Source organism: Malurus melanocephalus, unplaced genomic scaffold, assembly GCF_030028575.1.
Source record: "Malurus melanocephalus ecotype Western Australia unplaced genomic scaffold, MMel_1.1 scaffold_469, whole genome shotgun sequence".
Lineage (NCBI taxonomy): Eukaryota > Metazoa > Chordata > Aves > Passeriformes > Maluridae > Malurus > Malurus melanocephalus.
The window spans coordinates 1-17,500 of NW_026623701.1; the positions used below are offsets into that span (position 1 = coordinate 1).

The 17,500-nt window shown below is 42.9% G+C and overlaps 1 protein-coding gene across 2 annotated transcripts in view; it reads left to right on the forward strand.

The window, feature by feature from the left end:
• The first annotated feature begins 248 nt into the window (after window positions 1–248).
• Window positions 249–17,500, forward strand: part of TSHZ2 (teashirt zinc finger homeobox 2) — a 203,938-nt gene continuing 186,686 nt past the window's right edge. For both annotated transcript variants that reach the window (XM_057380737.1, XM_057380736.1), the window contains exon 1: window positions 249–993. In XM_057380737.1, coding sequence (XP_057236720.1) covers window positions 954–993 — 40 coding nt within the window. In that variant the 5' untranslated portion in view covers window positions 249–953. The remainder of the gene's footprint in view (window positions 994–17,500) is intronic.

The window sequence follows — 17,500 nt, forward strand, 5'->3', positions numbered from 1 at the left end:
GGGTCCGGTCTGTCACAGGAGTGTCCCCCCTCCCGGAGCGGTGTCCCCCCGGTGGCAGTGTGGCGGTGGCGGTGGCGGTGGCGGCGGGCGCGGTGCCGGCGCCCTGTCTCTTTAATGAACGGCTCTGCCGCCCGGCTGCGCGGAGTAAATTTCCTCCTGTCATCGGGTCGCGGAGGAGGAGTTTGTTAATGTTCAGTTTGCTCAGTGGATCGATGTTTGCTGGCATCGCCTCGCCCTGCCTGTGTGTGTGCGCGCGTGTGTGTGTGTGTATGTGTGTGTGTATGTGTGTGCGTGTGCCCGCGGTGCGTGTGCGCGCGTGTGAGTGCGGATCGCGCGTTCGCTGCCATCCCGAGCCTCCCTGTCCTCTCCCACATCACTCACTGCCTGGCATCTGACAGCACGGAACCTGCAGCGCTCACACACACACACACACACACACCGCGCACACCCGGGCACCGCTCCGCCATACAGCTCTGCGAGGAGGAGGAGGACAGGAGAGGGAAGGGAGGAAGCAGCCAGCCCCACAGTCTTAACAGAGCTGCCTTTTTAATATATATATACATATCTATTTTGTTATTTATTTATTGCCGTTCTCTGGCACTGTGGGCGCCTTTCATTTGCTCCTGAGCTTGGATGTTTGAATCAAAGCAAAGCAAGTGTTGCAACAGTTAAAAAAAAAAAAAAAAAAAAAAAAAAAAAAAAAAAAAAAAAAAAAAAAAAAAAAAAAAAAAAAAAAAAAAGAAGCGAGAGAGAGAGAGAGAAAGAAAGAAACCTAGATCTCTAAAATAAAATAAAAACCAAACAGGTTCCTATCAGTGAAGTGGAAAGGAGGGGGGCAGGGGAGGCTTGAGGGGGGTGCTGGGGAAGCAGCTGAGAGGCAGAGGAACACGGCTCAGGAGCGTCTCAGGGCTCTCGGATCTGGGGACAGAAGTGAGATTGGAGAAAGTAGAGCGATGCCAAGGAGGAAACAGCAAGCACCCAAACGGGCTGCAGGTAAGGAGAAGCCATCCACTTACACAGCCTCTGTCTCTCCACTCCTTCCACTCCTACCCCCCATCTTTATTATTATTTAGGGTCACCCTTGCTTTTCCGGGCTGGATCTTTATTTATTTATCCCCCCTCCCCCTCCCTTTCCCTTCGTAAGTCTATGGAGCCAGTTTCATTCCTTATTGCCAAGATTTTACTCTGCCACGGGCTGTCCCTCGCCCCTCCGCCGCCGCCACGGGCTCGCAGCCGCTGCCGCCGCTCCYCGCTGCCGCTGCCCTGCCCAAACTTTTCCCCCCAACTTTGTTCCCTCGGCTCCCCTTCTCCCCCTGCCCCTTCCCCTGCCCGAACCGAAAGCAATCAGCCTTCCCTTTGCTTCTCGCTTTTAGGATAGATTTTTTTATTTTTTTTTTAAAATTCCTTGTCTGATTTTCCTCCCTCCCGGTGGCTTTTGCTTTGGATCCGCGTGTTTCGCGAAGTGGGTCGGGGTGTTTAATCTTTTATTTCGCCGTATTTCTGGTGGCAGTTCTGGCCGGGTGTGTGTGTGTGTGAGCGCTGTGTGTGCCTGAAATAGTACAGGGACTCTCTCTGCTGATGAACCCGGTGGGGAAGTTCAGCCTTTGATCATCAGTGGTGAAAATTGCAACAGGAAATAAAATGAAACGTTCTGACTGTTAGAAGACAATCCGCATTTTCAAATCAAATCCTTCTTTTGTTTTGTAGCCGAGTTTATATATTTGCACATGCCAAGTGGTTTTGCAATTTATTTTTTTTTTAACAGAGGAAAATAGTTTGCAACTTTGGAAATGTTTTGTTTGTCGTTGTAGGGTGTTCTTTTTCTTTTGGGGGCCAAGAAAAAGAAACAGACGAGTGGGTCTGTATAGTAAATCTTTTCAAAGAGTTCTCTTTCAGGCGGCTTAATTGCTTTTTATTTTTTTTTAATAGTGTGGTGGGGTTTTGTTTCTGGGAAGCGCAATATGGAAGTTCATTTTTCTTCTGCCAGACCCACCCACTGAAAAATCAGCTTTCCAGTTGATTGCCAGCTTTGATTTGACATTTGATTGATCACCTGTCATCTTGCTGCCTTTGATCTATTCATTCTTGATATATATCAATAAATCACTCACCATGGTAACCCAAGTGCCAATGACGTAAGGCTTGCCCTCTAGATTCTCTTAGCCAGACATGCACAATTATTATCTTGTTTGGCTTTTAATGTAGGCGGGTTTTTTTCCCWTCTTTTTTCCCTTTGTGTCCTTCCTCGGATTAGTTCCTTAAAGCAAACTCATATTTGACGTCTTAACTTTAAAAATTTTCCCTCGCCCTACCGAATATTTCCTCGCTGTAGCACAGCATATGTGGGACAAAATGTATGGGCAAGTTTAGTGGCACACTTGAATAAACTTTGTGAAGTAGTGCTTGGGATTCACGCAGAGGGAAATGTCATCCCGGAGAAACTGGGACACGCAGAACTTTTATCAACTCACAGATTTGGCTGGATTTCTTTGGGTCTAGGACAATGGGCTGCAGGCAGACGCTTTTGGGACGTGCCCAGCGAATGTACCTATGCAGGTCGTCAGTGTGATTCCTGGCAGGCAAAGAACCCAAATTTATGATTAATGCCATAAATAAGTTCCACTAGAAATACGCATGTATATATATTTTTATAAATACAGATACGCATTCAGGAGAACTCTGATGAGTCGCTGTTATTATTTTCTTTACCAAGAGGTTTGATCTGAATAAGGCGTTCACGTTTTCAACTTGCAGGATAAATAAATAGCTGTTTTTTCATGGATGCTGATCATCACAGTGACAGTGCTAGAGCTGCTCCTTTTTTCTCTCTGTCAGGAATATGAGGCTTCATTTTATTTGGGTTTCAAAGCAGAATTTTCACTTGGAATGTGTGCAGTATCTTTTCGTGGAAGGGGCACCCTGTTCTTTTTTAGAAACATAGGCTACAGTAAGTAAATTTTTGCGAGCAAAGCTCGTGCTGTGGTTTCCCGGGATTTCCCTGCTGAGATACAGTAAGGGATGTTTTTATCCAGAATCRTACAGCATTTTAAAGATCTTAATGACAAGGGAGAAACTCGCATGACCACAATTAGATCTCTCCTTTCTCATTCTCATWATAAAACGTGCATTGCTTTCCAGTGCTGCATTTCTTTGATTAGATTTGTCCTCAGATCAATGTTRTTTCAGGTGAGCAAAATACTGCAAATGCAGTCCAGTTTCAGCCAGCAGAACTATTTGAAGTAGGTTTATACATTTGCAGTAGTTCTCCTGCTTTGAAGTTGTATTTGTGTGTTTGTGGGGGGTAGGGGGGAGTTTCAAAGAGCAGACGTGCCTGTTGTGTATAGTTCTTAAAACTGACTTTCATTTTCAGGGATAGTACTGAGGTTCTGTTTTGTGTGGTGAAAAATACCTCAAAGTGACAGGAGACAGACTGTGCAGTAAGAAATAAATCTCTCATCAAGGCTGATAGCAAAGCTCTTTATTCCTTTTATTTAAAGGAGTTAATACATTATATATTACTTAATTTTCACTTTTATTTATTTTTAGTTGTACAAGTTCAAAGGTATCAGTTGCACTTCATTTTGTCTTGATGGCAGCAGAGATATTGAAGAGAAGTTTGCAACTTTTAGTTTCTTCAGATAGTTCACCTCCAAGGGAAGAAAAATGATAAGCCTTATGATTCTGGACATGCCTGCTTTTGTCATTGCTTAAAATTAAATACTATGCACAACTGTAAATAATTACTGCCATGCACTGACTTTGAAAGCAGGTTTCGAGTTTGATTAATGAATAATGTAAAGGTTAGAGAGAACCAGCGAGTGAATCAGAAGTGAAGTCCTGCTGTTAGATGAAAATCTATCCAGAGAAATATACATGGCAATTTTGTCCTTTTCTATTATTAATTTTAAGCCTTGTATTCCTAAGAAATATATTAGAGCCCATTGTAATGAAACAAGGGAGAGTAATTGGATAAATGGGGCACTATTTATGCGCGATGATGGGGATTTCTGATCTCCGATTACACTTTTAGAGACACTTTATTTCACATCAACACCCAAACGATGTCAAACGCATTTTGATCTTTGCAGGGCCGAATCTTTTCTGAATCATCCTTGCTTTTTGAGAGCGTCATTTCCAAGTCGATAGCTCCTGAGTGAGGCAGAGAGTTGCAGCTCTTTCCATCAGTGCCTGCGTTTCGGATCAGCGCTGGGTTTACAATAAACAGCCCCTTTGAGCTGGAGCTTTCGCCCAAACGCATCACAAAGGGCTTCACAAAGCGGGGGCTGATTCTGCYCTGCTCAGGTGCGAATCAAAAAATGCACAGCACTGAGTTCTGGCTGCTCCTGGGAGCAAGGAGAGGCTCGGGCCCGCAAACTACTTCATCCTTCAGCAAAATGCAGCCACCTCTGGGGTAAAAGTCTCGTAGTGATTCCATAACAAATGGTAATATATTAACAGAAGGGTGGAAAAAAGGGTGGGAGCACAGCAGAATTGCTATTCAGATTTTATTCCTAGGGGTATGAAATAGCTTTCAAACACAATTTCACTGGATTAAACTCTCCTTTCCCCTGCAGCTTGTTTAAATGTGCATATTTTATTTTGCGATCATGAATTGGTAGTTTGCTTTTTTAAAGCCTGCAAAGAGGAATCTGGACTTAACGCCCTTTCCGGGTGAAATTTTATATTTCTTCTTTCCTTTCTCTCTSAGCCCCAGCAGACTATCTAAGAGCCAAAGCTGGGAAAAGTACAGCAGAAGCAGGTCTCAGACACATTTATTCTGTTTAYTGGAGCTGTAGAATAACCCAGGGTTGTTTTTGGAAGAGTCCTCATAGAGCAGCAAGGAGAAGATGGTGAGCAGGGAGTTCTTTAAAGCTGCAGCTTGCACCTTAACAGAAAAGGTTATTTAAACCAGAATCAGAAAGTGAAATTCTGCTTCTGCAGAGAGCAGAGAAAATGACCAGCAAGGATTTCTCTCTGTGTTTGTGTGGTGAAAGAAGGCAGATATATCTGTAAATGTAACCAGGAGCACTGTTCCAGGATTATTTGTGTCCTTTACAACAGGGGCAGTAGCAGCAGATTCCAGGGAAGCAGTGCTGGATGAAACTGTRGAAATGGCAGCACTGTTTTGCTTAAACATCCTCCAGAAAAGCAACTGCACATCAAAACCACCTAAGCAGTTCATGCCTCAGAACCCTTCACTTACAGTGCACATCACCGTGCTGACAGATGACAAAAAAGCCAAGGTGTTCACAAACAAGAGGAGCCTTTAAATCCTGGTTAATGAAATATATTCCAAAATAGGTACTTTTGCAACTGAAGAGGCACCAAAATTAGTCGCCATCTGCGTTGAATTCTGCAGTCGGCTCCTAAGCCCAAAGCTGCTYGGGAATTTTTTTTCCCATGTCAGAACTCAGGCCCGAACAGGACAATTTGAAATCGCGTTCATTTTAGTGCCTGTTTCCCTATTTCAGTTTTGCTGTGATTTATCCGAGCCCRGTATATCCCCACTGTCTAAAGAGCGGGGTGCTCAGAGAGTTCAGCCCTGTGCCTGTGGAACAAAAGACATTTCCATCAGCAAATGACACAATTTTAGAGCACTTTTAAAAACATGTTCATTGTCAGAAATTCTAGTGTATAAATGCTCTCCCTCTTCGGTGCTGACTGAGAAGCCCATTTTCTCCAAATCGGTAGGATTTTGGAAATTTCCTCCTGCAGCTTTCTCCTGATTTTTGCTCTCATTAGTAGCACCCACCTCGAGGAACTGTTCCCCCTAGCAGAGGTCCCTGGAGTTCCTTAGTAGCACAGGGCCAGGGTGAGCTTTTCTCCCKTCATTTCCCTTCCCATCCCGATGAGGACATCACTCCCAGAGAGCAACTCCAGACTCGCGGAGAAAAAAAAAAAGCTGTCAGTTGCTGTGGCTGCAAATCCCAACTTAGCAGCAGCAGAGGGAATGGAACTGTACTCTATCAATTACAGTTGGAACCAGAGGCTAAACACTTATTGTGTTAAGCTATTGTGCAGATCTTAAGAGCTCAAATGTAAAAAAAATATCATGTCAGCTGGTGGAGGGGAGAATAAGGCCTGGTTCTTCCTCTGGATGACGTATTACTAGCAAAGGCAAAGTAAAATTATTCAAATTGTGTTTAAAGCCTCTCRGGTTGAGATGTGTGCACCGCATTCTGCCGTAAAAAGGGGGGTCCTACAGTCTTTGCTGCTAAAATAAGCCTTTGTTTTGCCCTCTTCTCTGCAAAATGAGAATATTTGTGAAGTTTTACCTCCAAAGCGTGCTCATGCAAGCACAGAGACATTTTCATTTGTCTCCGAATCTGATACRGGAGCCAACTGGAAACACGTCACACTCTGAGCTGAAATCTTACATTTCATTCATGCAAGAGCAGGGATTTTTCATTACCTATTTAATTACAATCATTTACATGAGAGTGGGCCCAGTTCAGCAGCTCTTACTCAGCACTTTGCTTCAGTGGGTAACTGSCTTGTGTAAGGACTGTCTGGGTAARACTGGGCTGTTCAGCTACTAAATTAAATATATATGTTCTMGGAAGAGGGACCAGATTCTTCCATTAAGCCTTAAATCCACGGAGAGTTCTGGTTGGAACTTCTGTTCCTAACACTTGCAAGCTATTCTTTCCTGAAGTCTGTGTGACTGAGATATTCTGCTTGCTCGGCCAACTTCCCTCCTCAATCCCGTTTYCATGCTCTCTGTTAATTACTGAACACTTTTTCTGGGTACCAGCAGATGAGATGGGCTTTAAGAAGCCTTTTTAAGGCGCGATGTTAATATCACAGAGAAAATGCATGAAAACGGGGTTGCAAATCCAAAACCTAAAAGTTCCATGTGGTTTTAGGGGCTAAAAGCAGTAATTTCTCATTAAGGTGGCTTCTCACTTGAGGCTGTTGGCGCAGAGTAATTTTTACCGTGTTRTAACAACGGCTTCTGCAATTCTGAACTACCTTGACAGCAAACCGAGTATTTTTTAAGGTTTCAAGGAGAAAAGCATCACAGAAACGCAGTGTTTCCCATTAGATTTACACATCCCTCTTTAACTGTTGCTGGCTTTTCATCCGTTACCTTGTGAGGTTTCTCAGGCAAAAAAAAAAAGAAGTGGAAAAACTGGTCTTCTGATCTAAGTGTTGCATTTAAGTGTTTCATTTAGAAAAATGAAGAGAATCTTTGTTTCCCTAAAAGAAATGTTTTCCCCCTTTGCCCTAGGAGAAAGAAAGGCACAACAATAGCTTCAAAATGACAGGATCTGATTGTAAAAAATATACTGAGTTTATAACGTGCAGCGCCTGATGGTCCCAAGTATTGGTAAAATTCCACAGTTAAATAGAACAAACAGTCCTAAATGTCTGGGAAATGGWTCCTTTTCAGGCGTGCACACATCCATACCTGCAAGGAGGAGAGAAAAACGCCTGTCTGGGAGAGAGATGCACCTGGAAAGCTCGGGTGTTCAGAACAGATTTTGATTATTGCACCAATCTTTGCCCAAATGTTAGAACCGTGCTGTTAGGAGTGATGTCCCCTGAAAGTCCTTTGTTAGCGTTTATTTTCTTTCAACCTCCAGCTCCTGGAGTCTGATGATGAYTATGCAAGTGTCCAATATTCATTTTTAAAGGAAATTTATGTCAAGCTCCTTGCTCTGGAGAGAAGCTTAAAAACACGCAGGCTAGAAGTTCTTAGGCAGAAGAAAAATGCCTTGATTCTCCAAGTGACTGTTTTTAAGTTGCCATTATTTTCAGGCAGAGTCTCCTGATTTTTGAGGTTGTGCTTCGTGCTTTTTGTATAAACAAGGCTGGYGATATTGCTTTTGCCTGATGCTGGTGATGAACTGGTGCGTGTGGCTGGGTGTATAATTACAAACGTACACACACATAATATCAGTAAACAAAATACTGAACATAATGATGGAGTGGAGCTGGGTGAATTGGAGCTCTGSGTTTGTTTTGCCGTAAACAAAGCAGTTCTGAGAGCTCAGACCATYGGTTCTTGAGGAGTGACTTTCAATTGAAGTTTCCTGGAGATTGTTTTTAGTGGCAATTAAATCTAGAAAGTTAATAGGCAGTAACTGTTCTTTAAAGGATAAATGCTACGAGGAATGCACAGCCTACCTTTTTCCCAGATATAATCAGGCTGAACTTTATTGAAAAAAAATTTACAACTAGCAACATTAATGCCGTATTTTTATTGTATTAATGCAAATGAGATGCTGACTTCGTTCTTTCATCTCCATGGCTTGTATCTATTAGAGCTGTATCTTATTCCTTTCYGTGTCTTTTCTCCCTGTGTTCTGTAAACTGCTTTCCTGTAATGATACTGAGGCTCATTAAAGTTACTCCCAACGCTAAAGAGACTCGGGGAAACATCCTGAGCTCTGGATGGCTGTGGAAAAGCACAGCTCCTGAGTATATGGGGAGAACTAATCCGGATCAAGCCTTCCATTCCCGTTTCGGGAAACCTTTAAAATTGATGGGTCAAACAGGAAGRAAAACCTCACAGAAAGGACCGTGTGCTGCAAAGAAGAGGTCATTTTTAACCCATGGCCCTACCTGACAAAGACTAAAAGCAATAAAGTTTTAAGGAGMTCGCTGGCTCTTCCTGCATCTCTCTCAAAAGACTCATTTAATTGAAAAGCCTGTTGTGCTTGTTTTTATGCATGTAAAACAGAAAAGGGGCAATTTTGCACAGGGCCTAATATTCCAGCACAATATAATTGGAACTCTTCCTGCCTGCTTTTTAAGTCTCTCTGTTCATATAAAATTAAGACCCACTTATCTTAAATTGTAGTAAATCTCATTCAATATTGCTTTCATAACTTAAAAAAGGCTGTTACATATTCCCAGAGCAACTTTGCTGAAGTGATATTGGGTCTGTTTATGTGGRATCGGTGCAGAATTTCTGTTGAAAAAAGGAGCAGCACTCAGTTCTTGTTTTTAATGAAAATAATTAAATYCTCTGGAATACCTTGATAGCTCAGATTTTTTTTTTTTCCCTGCTTAGAGGAGATCAGAATGAAAATCTGCACATTGGTGCAGTTTGGTGTGTGCAGACAACAACCTCATTTCTACCACTCACCCTGCACTTGGACAGAASTTATTTTTATTTTTCATAGAAAGATTTTACTCTGAATTTTCCATATAGAAATAATTTTTTTGGTGTGAATTGCGCAGCGAATCAGCAGCACAATTTATAAGGTCTGCAATTTTCTYTGTACATATAGGAAGAACTCATTTGCTTCCCGCAGGGTGAGTGGACTTCACAGAAAAAGCTGGGTCTTTTATGATTTTATGTTTTGTATCGAAGAAACATAACCCTGTGCCAGCTGCTATATTGGTCGACCAAATTTTTTTTTTTTTACGTGTTTTTCGGCCATGTCATAACATATATAAGCAGGGTAGAAGCAGCATTAAATTAACACATGAAAGGCGAAAGAAGCTAAGTAGTTATATTGATCATCTGTAGCATTAAATGCTAAAAAAATTAAAAGCTTTCCAGTGCTTTTGATTAGCTGCATGGATCCTGCTCGTATTTGTGTCCTTTGTTAGCAAGTGGAGCAATATTTCTTCACTCTTAGCACCTTTCTTCCATGGATTTCTATCTGATACTCCTCAGAATAACCACAGWGAKGTGGAATATTTCCCCCCCRTTGTACAGAAAGGCGRATTGAACCCGGGAGGTTTTACCTGRTGTGCTCAAGGTCAAACAACATTTGCTCCCAATTCCCTGCTCGAGGTACTGGGTCACGTTTCTATCACCGGAGCACTTCCAGGAGGGAAGTGTGTTCTGGAAGCTCAAGGCATCCCCTTGTCTTGCTGGAGGAAAAGAGGGAGCAGCACAGCTGGGATTCTGGGGAAGAGGGAAACGCAGTTTTCATCCCTCCTGTGCAATTCCCTGTGGTGGAGGAAGAGGCCCTTTGCTCACAGCCAGGAGCTCCCAGAAGTGAGAGGGCTCATGGTCTGCAAAAGCAGACCTCTGTTAATTCTGATAACAAACCAAGGGAGCTTTACCGGGCAATAGTTTTAGACAGAATAATCAAGTTTGTTGCTTTCTAGTTTTTGGCCAGGGGTAAATTTCAGGACTGGGGAATTTGGTTCTGGTTGCTTTTCTTCCCATAAGCTGTTCTGCATTTCTGGATGTGACTGTCTATAAAGCATTGCCCTGAGAAATATGTAAAACCTGGTGTAATTGCAGCTGAACAGGCCATGCACATTTTCCTCACCCAGACTGCCAGAGGTGGTTGGAATTCTCTGGCGATAGAGCTTGAGGCTCAGCTTCCAATGCTGAGGGTATAAATCCTTACATGGGCAGCCCTGAATTTTCAAAAGCCTTTAGCACCACATTCCCATGGAGCTTCCTCAGTTCCCTGTCTGGTGTAAACTGGAATTGGGCCTCGACCAAGGGCAGTGTTGTTCTCTACACTGGAGATGTATGTATTGCCTATAGAAGAAATACGGTGCAGGTAATAGCCTATGGATTCATTAAGGGTTGTTTTATGTTTATTTTCACTCCATATTACCTTTCAGCAATGGTCGTTTCAGCCATTATATTGACAGGAAAGCTGAATAAATCTTAGGTAATACAGGGCTGATCTGCCTTACCTGGGAGACCACCTGCTCCCCTCTCAAACAGAGGTGCTGAATCACCAGGTAGGGCTTGCTCTGGAGCTGGGGGCTTGGGAAGCTCTCCCATGGCTCCTTTTCATGTGGAAATTAATGCTTGCCTCTATTTCTGAATAGTGGGTTATTAGAGTTCGTATGCAAATTCCCGGGATGGGAATTTGTCTCTCGTTGATAATTGATATAATAATATATATTTTTAGTGGTCCAAAGTCCTTGAGCTCGAGCCTTGTATACGTAATTTATGTTTATTTCTTACTGTTATTAACTGTAATTTAGTTGTTGGCGCCTTTCATTGCCTTAGATTGAAGGGAGTGTCTCTCCCCATTGCCCCTCCATAAACAATGCCCTTTCAGGGTTCCTTCTCCTGTATCCTTGCCCAGACATTTCCTAGCCTGTCAAATACTGTCATTTTATTCCTTGCAGATCATTCACAGTACGTCTCCTGTTGCACACACAAATAAGGAACAAATGCAATCAGGATGCATCATCGTTTAGCATAACAAATAAAAGCCGATCTGTGCAGATTTGCCTTAAAGTGTCTCTTAATATGTATTGTCAAAATGTCTGAAGATGTCTCTTACTCATAAGCGTTTAATTATTTGTGACAATTCAACTAATATTCAGAGCAGGAAAAAAAAAATTAAGGTATTAAATATTTTCTCTTGTCAAAAGCTCACAAAACATCACCTGACAGTGCGAACTACTTAAATTTTGTGTTTCAAACAGACCTTAGAACAGGAAAAGAACTGGCACAGGATTGCAGGGCTTGGATTTTGAATGGAATTTGAGGAAACTGTATTTTTAAAACTAGACCAAAATTTAAGGGCACATCATTAAAACATAYATCACTAATGAGCAGCTGAATACTTGATGATTAAAAAAGAGTTTCTATCAATTTTTAAGTCTGTGCTTAAAATTTATGGCCAAGGGCTGCTCTGACTGAATCAGTGACTCAGACCTGGGATTTTTAGCTTTGCCTGGTTATTGTTTCACCCGTGCATGAGAAAAAAACAGCTCAAATAYATCATCACAAGTCATCAGCCTTTTCTGTGGTTGGAATTAGAGATTTTTTTTTTTGTTTTGTTTTGTTTTCTGTCTGATGATCCCGTTCCCCTTGTGGATTATTCACACTGGAGAGGCAACGTGCAGGGGATGGGGCAGGACAAGTAGTGAAGATTGGTTCTCAGGGCTCAGCACCTTCACCTGCCTGGCTGCCCTTGGATGTGGTAAAAATTCAGATGTGCCATAACAAAATGAGGGGAAAAAAGGGGAAAATCTTGAACAGAACAACAAGATCCTTGAGAGCAGTGTTGTGTAAATGTGGGAGCACTGGATAGCCCTGGCACGGCAGCAATAATTTCTGTATTATGGGTTCAACCGTTCTTATAGTCCAGATTGTTTGGGGTTTCCTGTTGAGAAGTTTGATTTTTTACCGGTTCTAATGTTTCCAGTTCTGTGCTGCTCAAAGCAGCCATTTCCATTATTAAAATCTGTGTTTTCTTTCTTAAAACGCTCTTCCTGTAATTTAGGGTAGGAAGTTATTTGGCAAAAAAATAAAAGACGTTCATCAGGGTTTATTTCAAAGCTGTGGGACCACTGAGCTTTCTGGCAGTGACGTGCACATTTTTCAGAGATATCTTCTGCTTTSCCTGAGAAAATCCACCCAAATTTGTCTGACTTATAAAGCCTAAAAGTTGCTGTTGCCAAAGAATTTTTAGAAGGTGACACAGCATTCTCCACCGTGCCATCCCCACCACGCATGCTCTGTTCTTGGTTTCTCTTTTTCAATTGCATTCCCTTAAAAAAAAAAATGTTTCAGCTGGGTCTAAGTAGGACAATGGCTGCAGGGCCAGGAGGAGGATGAGGAAAAGGTCTGTGTTGGGTGTTTAGCTGGAGCCCTGAGGGAGGCAGCAGGGAAATTTAGGGAGCAGAACGTGGACAAGCAAGAGCATGGAGGATAAAATTATCACATATGCACAGAAACCAGGGATAAACTTGCGAGCTCCGCTCTGTTGTTTGGTTGATGTAGGGTGCCATGTTGAGCGTGAGCTCGTGCTGGGAGCGCGTCCGGCAACTGACGGATCAGAGCCGGGGTGGCTCCATGTGTGTGACTCCAAACTGGCTTTTCCAGAGCCTGMACACATCCACATTTCTCACAGGGGATGGATTTGTGCAGGAAATCCCTCCAGCCCACCTGGGGAGCAGATCCCGCCGGGCCTGAGGGGCCGCCATGGCTTGCGAGGCCCAGCACCGTGAGGCGGCACCTTCTTCTGTGGGGAAAAAGTTTAAAAATCCCCTTAAAATCCACCAGAGCGGAGCTCCCTGTGTCAGCTGAATGGTGGAGATGAGATCCTATCCATAGGGACGGTGGGAAGGTGCAAAAGCCAGTGGAAAGGAGGAAAACTGATACCTGGCTGGGGGTTGGGAGWAGATGATGCCAACGAGGCATCCCTTGGATGCCACAGGGCTGCTCTTGGATGGGCAGAGTCAACGGGAGACTGGAAGAGATCAGGCAACGCATACAGAGTTTGGTGACCCCACAATGAATGTGTGACAATGACATGTTGTGTGTATTTGGTATTTTTGGTGTATTTTTTGGTATATTCGGGCGGTGTCAGTGTGTGGGGTGGTGAAGCCAGGCTGTCATGGCCAGGGTGGGTTGGGTGAGCAGAGCGTGGGCGCTCTGGGCAGTGAAGCAGCTGTGGCACAAAAGCAGCTCSGAGACAAGACAAAGAATCCTGCCAGGAGTTTCAACCACAGATATCTGTTCAGATAAAAAGGGCCTGTTGGTCTGAGAGCTCCTCGCTTGCCACARCATGCCCATGGTGGAGGGCTGGTCCCTGGGTCGCTGTGTGGGTACCTGCTCCAGGCTCCCGGGGCTCTCACTTGGGTTTTACTTGGAGCACRGGRTTTATTTTATTTTATTTCATTTCATTTGCTTGCCCATGGGAGATTTTCCCCGTAAATCTGATCTTTCTATCTGAAAGTCAGCAACAAAACTTGAACCAGGCTCAGCAGAGCAGGTTGCCTTCAGGTTGTTGTGCTGTTTTGTGTCACCTGCAGCATTTATATATTAAACAACTAAAATCCCAAGAATGTTAATCTAGAAAACAGTCATCCCTGCATTACTCTTTTGCTGTTTCGGTGAACTTATTAAAGATTTTACAAACTTGTGATTTGGGTTAAACAAATGTAAATCATTTGGGGAAAGCTTTGTGGGAAGGCAGAGGAATGTTATGATGCCATCAACATCTGGGCTTCCACTTGTTTGGATTAGGGGCATTTTACCTTAATCATTCCCAAACATGTCTGCTGAAATCCTTTCTTTCATTTTTTATCACCTATGAGGTACAGCCAGGCAGAGTTTCAATTTGTGTGTGCATATGTGTGTGCTGGGGTAAAAGTGCTGAAATTTGCAGTGAGGATACAAACAGTTCTCATTTCTGCATTTGTCTTCCCTCTTTATAATTGTTTGGAAACATTTTGATTCAGTTAAAATGCACTATTTCCAATATACAAAGTATGAGCAGGGGAGCAAGGGAGTGATCATGAGTTCCTCCAAGGAAATAAGCATCTCTTAGCCATCATCCTGCAACTGGGAAAGTTCTAATACATGACATCTCTGTAATGTAACCTAATAATATTTTTTTTTTTCAGCAGTGATGTAATGGGGAGAGTGACCTGGACTTTGTAAAAGTTCCCCTACTTGCTACAGATTCCCAAGGGCAATGTAACATTCTAGACAGTGTTTTATATGCCCTGATTAAAATGTAACATATTTTTGCATTTCCTGTGCAGTGACCTGTTAGTGCTCATAGACAGAACACTTAAAGAACAGTTACAAGGAGACATTTCCAAATGTGCCTAATATGGGCGAGTTTTTATAACATCCTTATTTCATTTGAAATTGCAGCTACAGCAGGAACCATTCAGACGGTGCATTGATTTAACTTTTTAATCCACTGTTTTGCTACGTCAAGTAAAATAAATGTTTGTTTTTAGCTCCCTTTTTTTGCATTGCTAAAACTCGTAACTACTTGCTTTAAGCTTGGGATTCTAAAGGGAGCTACATTATCTGAGATTTAAAGCTTGCTTTTTGTAGCTGCTTTCTCACAACTCCCCCAAGAAAAAAAAAAAATACAAAAGTACAACTTTAGCAAAAAGGGCTTTTATATCTCTATCAATTATAGAAACACCAGCTGCAGTAGATTACAAATGTGTTTGGCTGATTGTGATGTTGTGTGGGGAAAACTGTCACAAGGAGCTGGATTCTGTTCTCCCCGGCAGCTCCGGGATGTCAGAGCTGGGCTGGGCAGGAGCAGGAGCCTGCTCGGGGATTCCAGGCTGCTCTGGGCTGGAGAACACGTCCTGGAGCTGGGAAAAAWGATGGAATGTGGACACAAGAGTGAGTTGTGTGTCACTGTGTGCGTGTGCTGCTCTGGGAGCTGAGGCAAAACCACTCRGAGAMAAACCTGGGCCAGGATCCACTGGGGACAGCACTCCTGTCAGTGTTCTTCTGTATTTTCTACATCCAAKAKCCTTAYTTTTGCTTTCTTGAAGAATAAAGTRGGGGGAAAAGGCACTRCAGAATTGTTTGACCAGCCCATAAAGGCRAAGCAGCTGGAAGTCATGGATAAAAGAATTATGATACCAAGACAGCAATGCAGGATGGGCAGTTTAGGATATTTGGTGCTGTTGAGCTCGGGATAAAATGAATGTCTCAAAGTGTGTGCAGGTCATTATCACTCCACTAAAACCTGGCTACAGGGGTAGCAAGCCAAGGGCTCTCAGTTGCTTACTGTGTCATTTGTCTTATTGTGCTTTGGGTCACTCTGGGAGGACGTGCTTGGGCCCTGCTTTATTTTAAGAAAGAGAATCTGACATAGGAAAGTTCTGTGTATACTTTACAGTGAAAATGCAATTTTCTATTTTCATTTAATCTCAGGAATGTTGGCATTTTCCAGGCTGTCAAACAAATGAGTGCACTGGAGGACAGTTAGATGTGTCTGTCTAGTTCATCTATCTAATCTACCTCATTTCTAATGTGCCCATCACCACGGTGTCTAGGCAGAAAGTATCTGCCTTGCTTTTGCTTTTTGTCTTTATTGGCTGTGGTAACTTAATTGAGTCCTAAGAGCTTTCAGATTCATCTGCAAAAATAATAACAAAAACATTATCAGAATAATGATTCATATTTGTACTCTTACTCAGAATTTCCCTTTCTCTTCTGAGTGTGTTTGGTTAGCGGATTACTGTTGTCTTATCTAGAAGAGGTTATGTTTTAGAGGTGTWTTAAATTGGAATTTTACTTGAGTCAGCAGTGACTCAAAACTTCATTTGGCTACTACTAAAGTGAATTCACTCATGTCTTCTAACTTCCTTCTGCTTCTCTCTGCAGAAGTTGACTTCATTTACTCAGCCACCCAGTTTAGCATCTGTTCTGTGACCCCTTGTCATATAAACCATAGGTAAGGTAATAAAAAGTAATAGAAATCGTGGCTTCAGAAATGTTATCTTCCTTTGGAAGCCCTGGTTTCTGTTACATTTAACTACTTCTCTCTGCCAATTAGGTAAAAMTGCATGGTGAGGCTGAAGTGAGTGGTTTTTGGAGAGCAGAGGCCGTGCTGAGGGGAGATAAAGCACTGCTGCTGCTCTGCTGTGTGAGCACATGGGGACAAGGTGCTGCCAGCCCTGCAGTCACCCTGCGTCACTCACTGCTCACAATTCCTTCACAAACGTGGCTGCAGGGCATATAGTGGCACCAGCACGGCTGTGTGCCACCTTCTGCTTTTAAAAATATGTCCCAAGGAGCGATCAGGCCACAAAAGTCAATAAACTGATGCTGGAGAGGCTGAATAACCAGCGTGGTGCTCACTGAGGGAAAGAGTTCACTGAAAACACTGCAAATTCTCAGCTCTAATTGAATTTGATCTCAGCTGTACAGTTACATACAGCCCCTTTTCTACTCCTCTCCTACTTCTGTTGAAAGTGTCTTTATAAAGCGACCCCTCAAAGATAATTTCATTGAGAGCCAGACGTTTCATACGTGACAGTGATTTCTAATCCCATCTGGACTGGCAGATCGCAGATTCCCAGCCTGTGGCCTCAGCCTGTAACATGAGTTCACACAAACACAGTAAAACCATTGCTCTGGCACTTCAGTTTGTCCTGGAGTGATTGAGTAAGAGATGGATTGCTCTTTGTAAGATTTAATTTCATCTTCCGGGTATTTGCAGTGGACAAAAGTATGGACATGATTACATTTCACAGGTTTTTCCGTGATTTAGAGCAAAAATTATTAGCAGAGCTGGCTCAGCGAGGAATTTCTGATGTAATCTATACCAGTTRCAGGCAAGGGGTGTGGTRATGGGGAAAGAAAAAGGAGGGTTAAGTGTTTATCCCAGTTGACTGAGACAGAAAACAGGACTGGCAGGATGACAAACTGGCATAACCTTACAGTAGAAAGTGCAACAAATCCAACAAAAGTTCCAGCCATAATGCGAGGTTTTTAAAAGAGCCAGGTCTGGGAGAGGAGTTTCTTCTGCATCCTTCAGCACAGCTAAAGCAGGCAGGGTTAAGATGCACACCACAGGGTTTCTGTAGGCACTGGGGCAGTGTGTGTGTTAAATCAGCATTAGGAGCTGGTTTTCAGGGACTGGGGATGGGGTTGGGAGAAGAGACACGAAAAGTATATCAATGTTAGATACACAATCACCTGATTTCCCCTGGAACAGAACTGTAGAGCATTTTTTTCATCAACTCTGTTAGGAAAGGTGACAGATGAACCTTAAGCATTTTGGAGGTTTTCTGCAGCTCAGATACAAGTACTTCATACTTCTGTAGTTCCAGGAAACTTTATAGA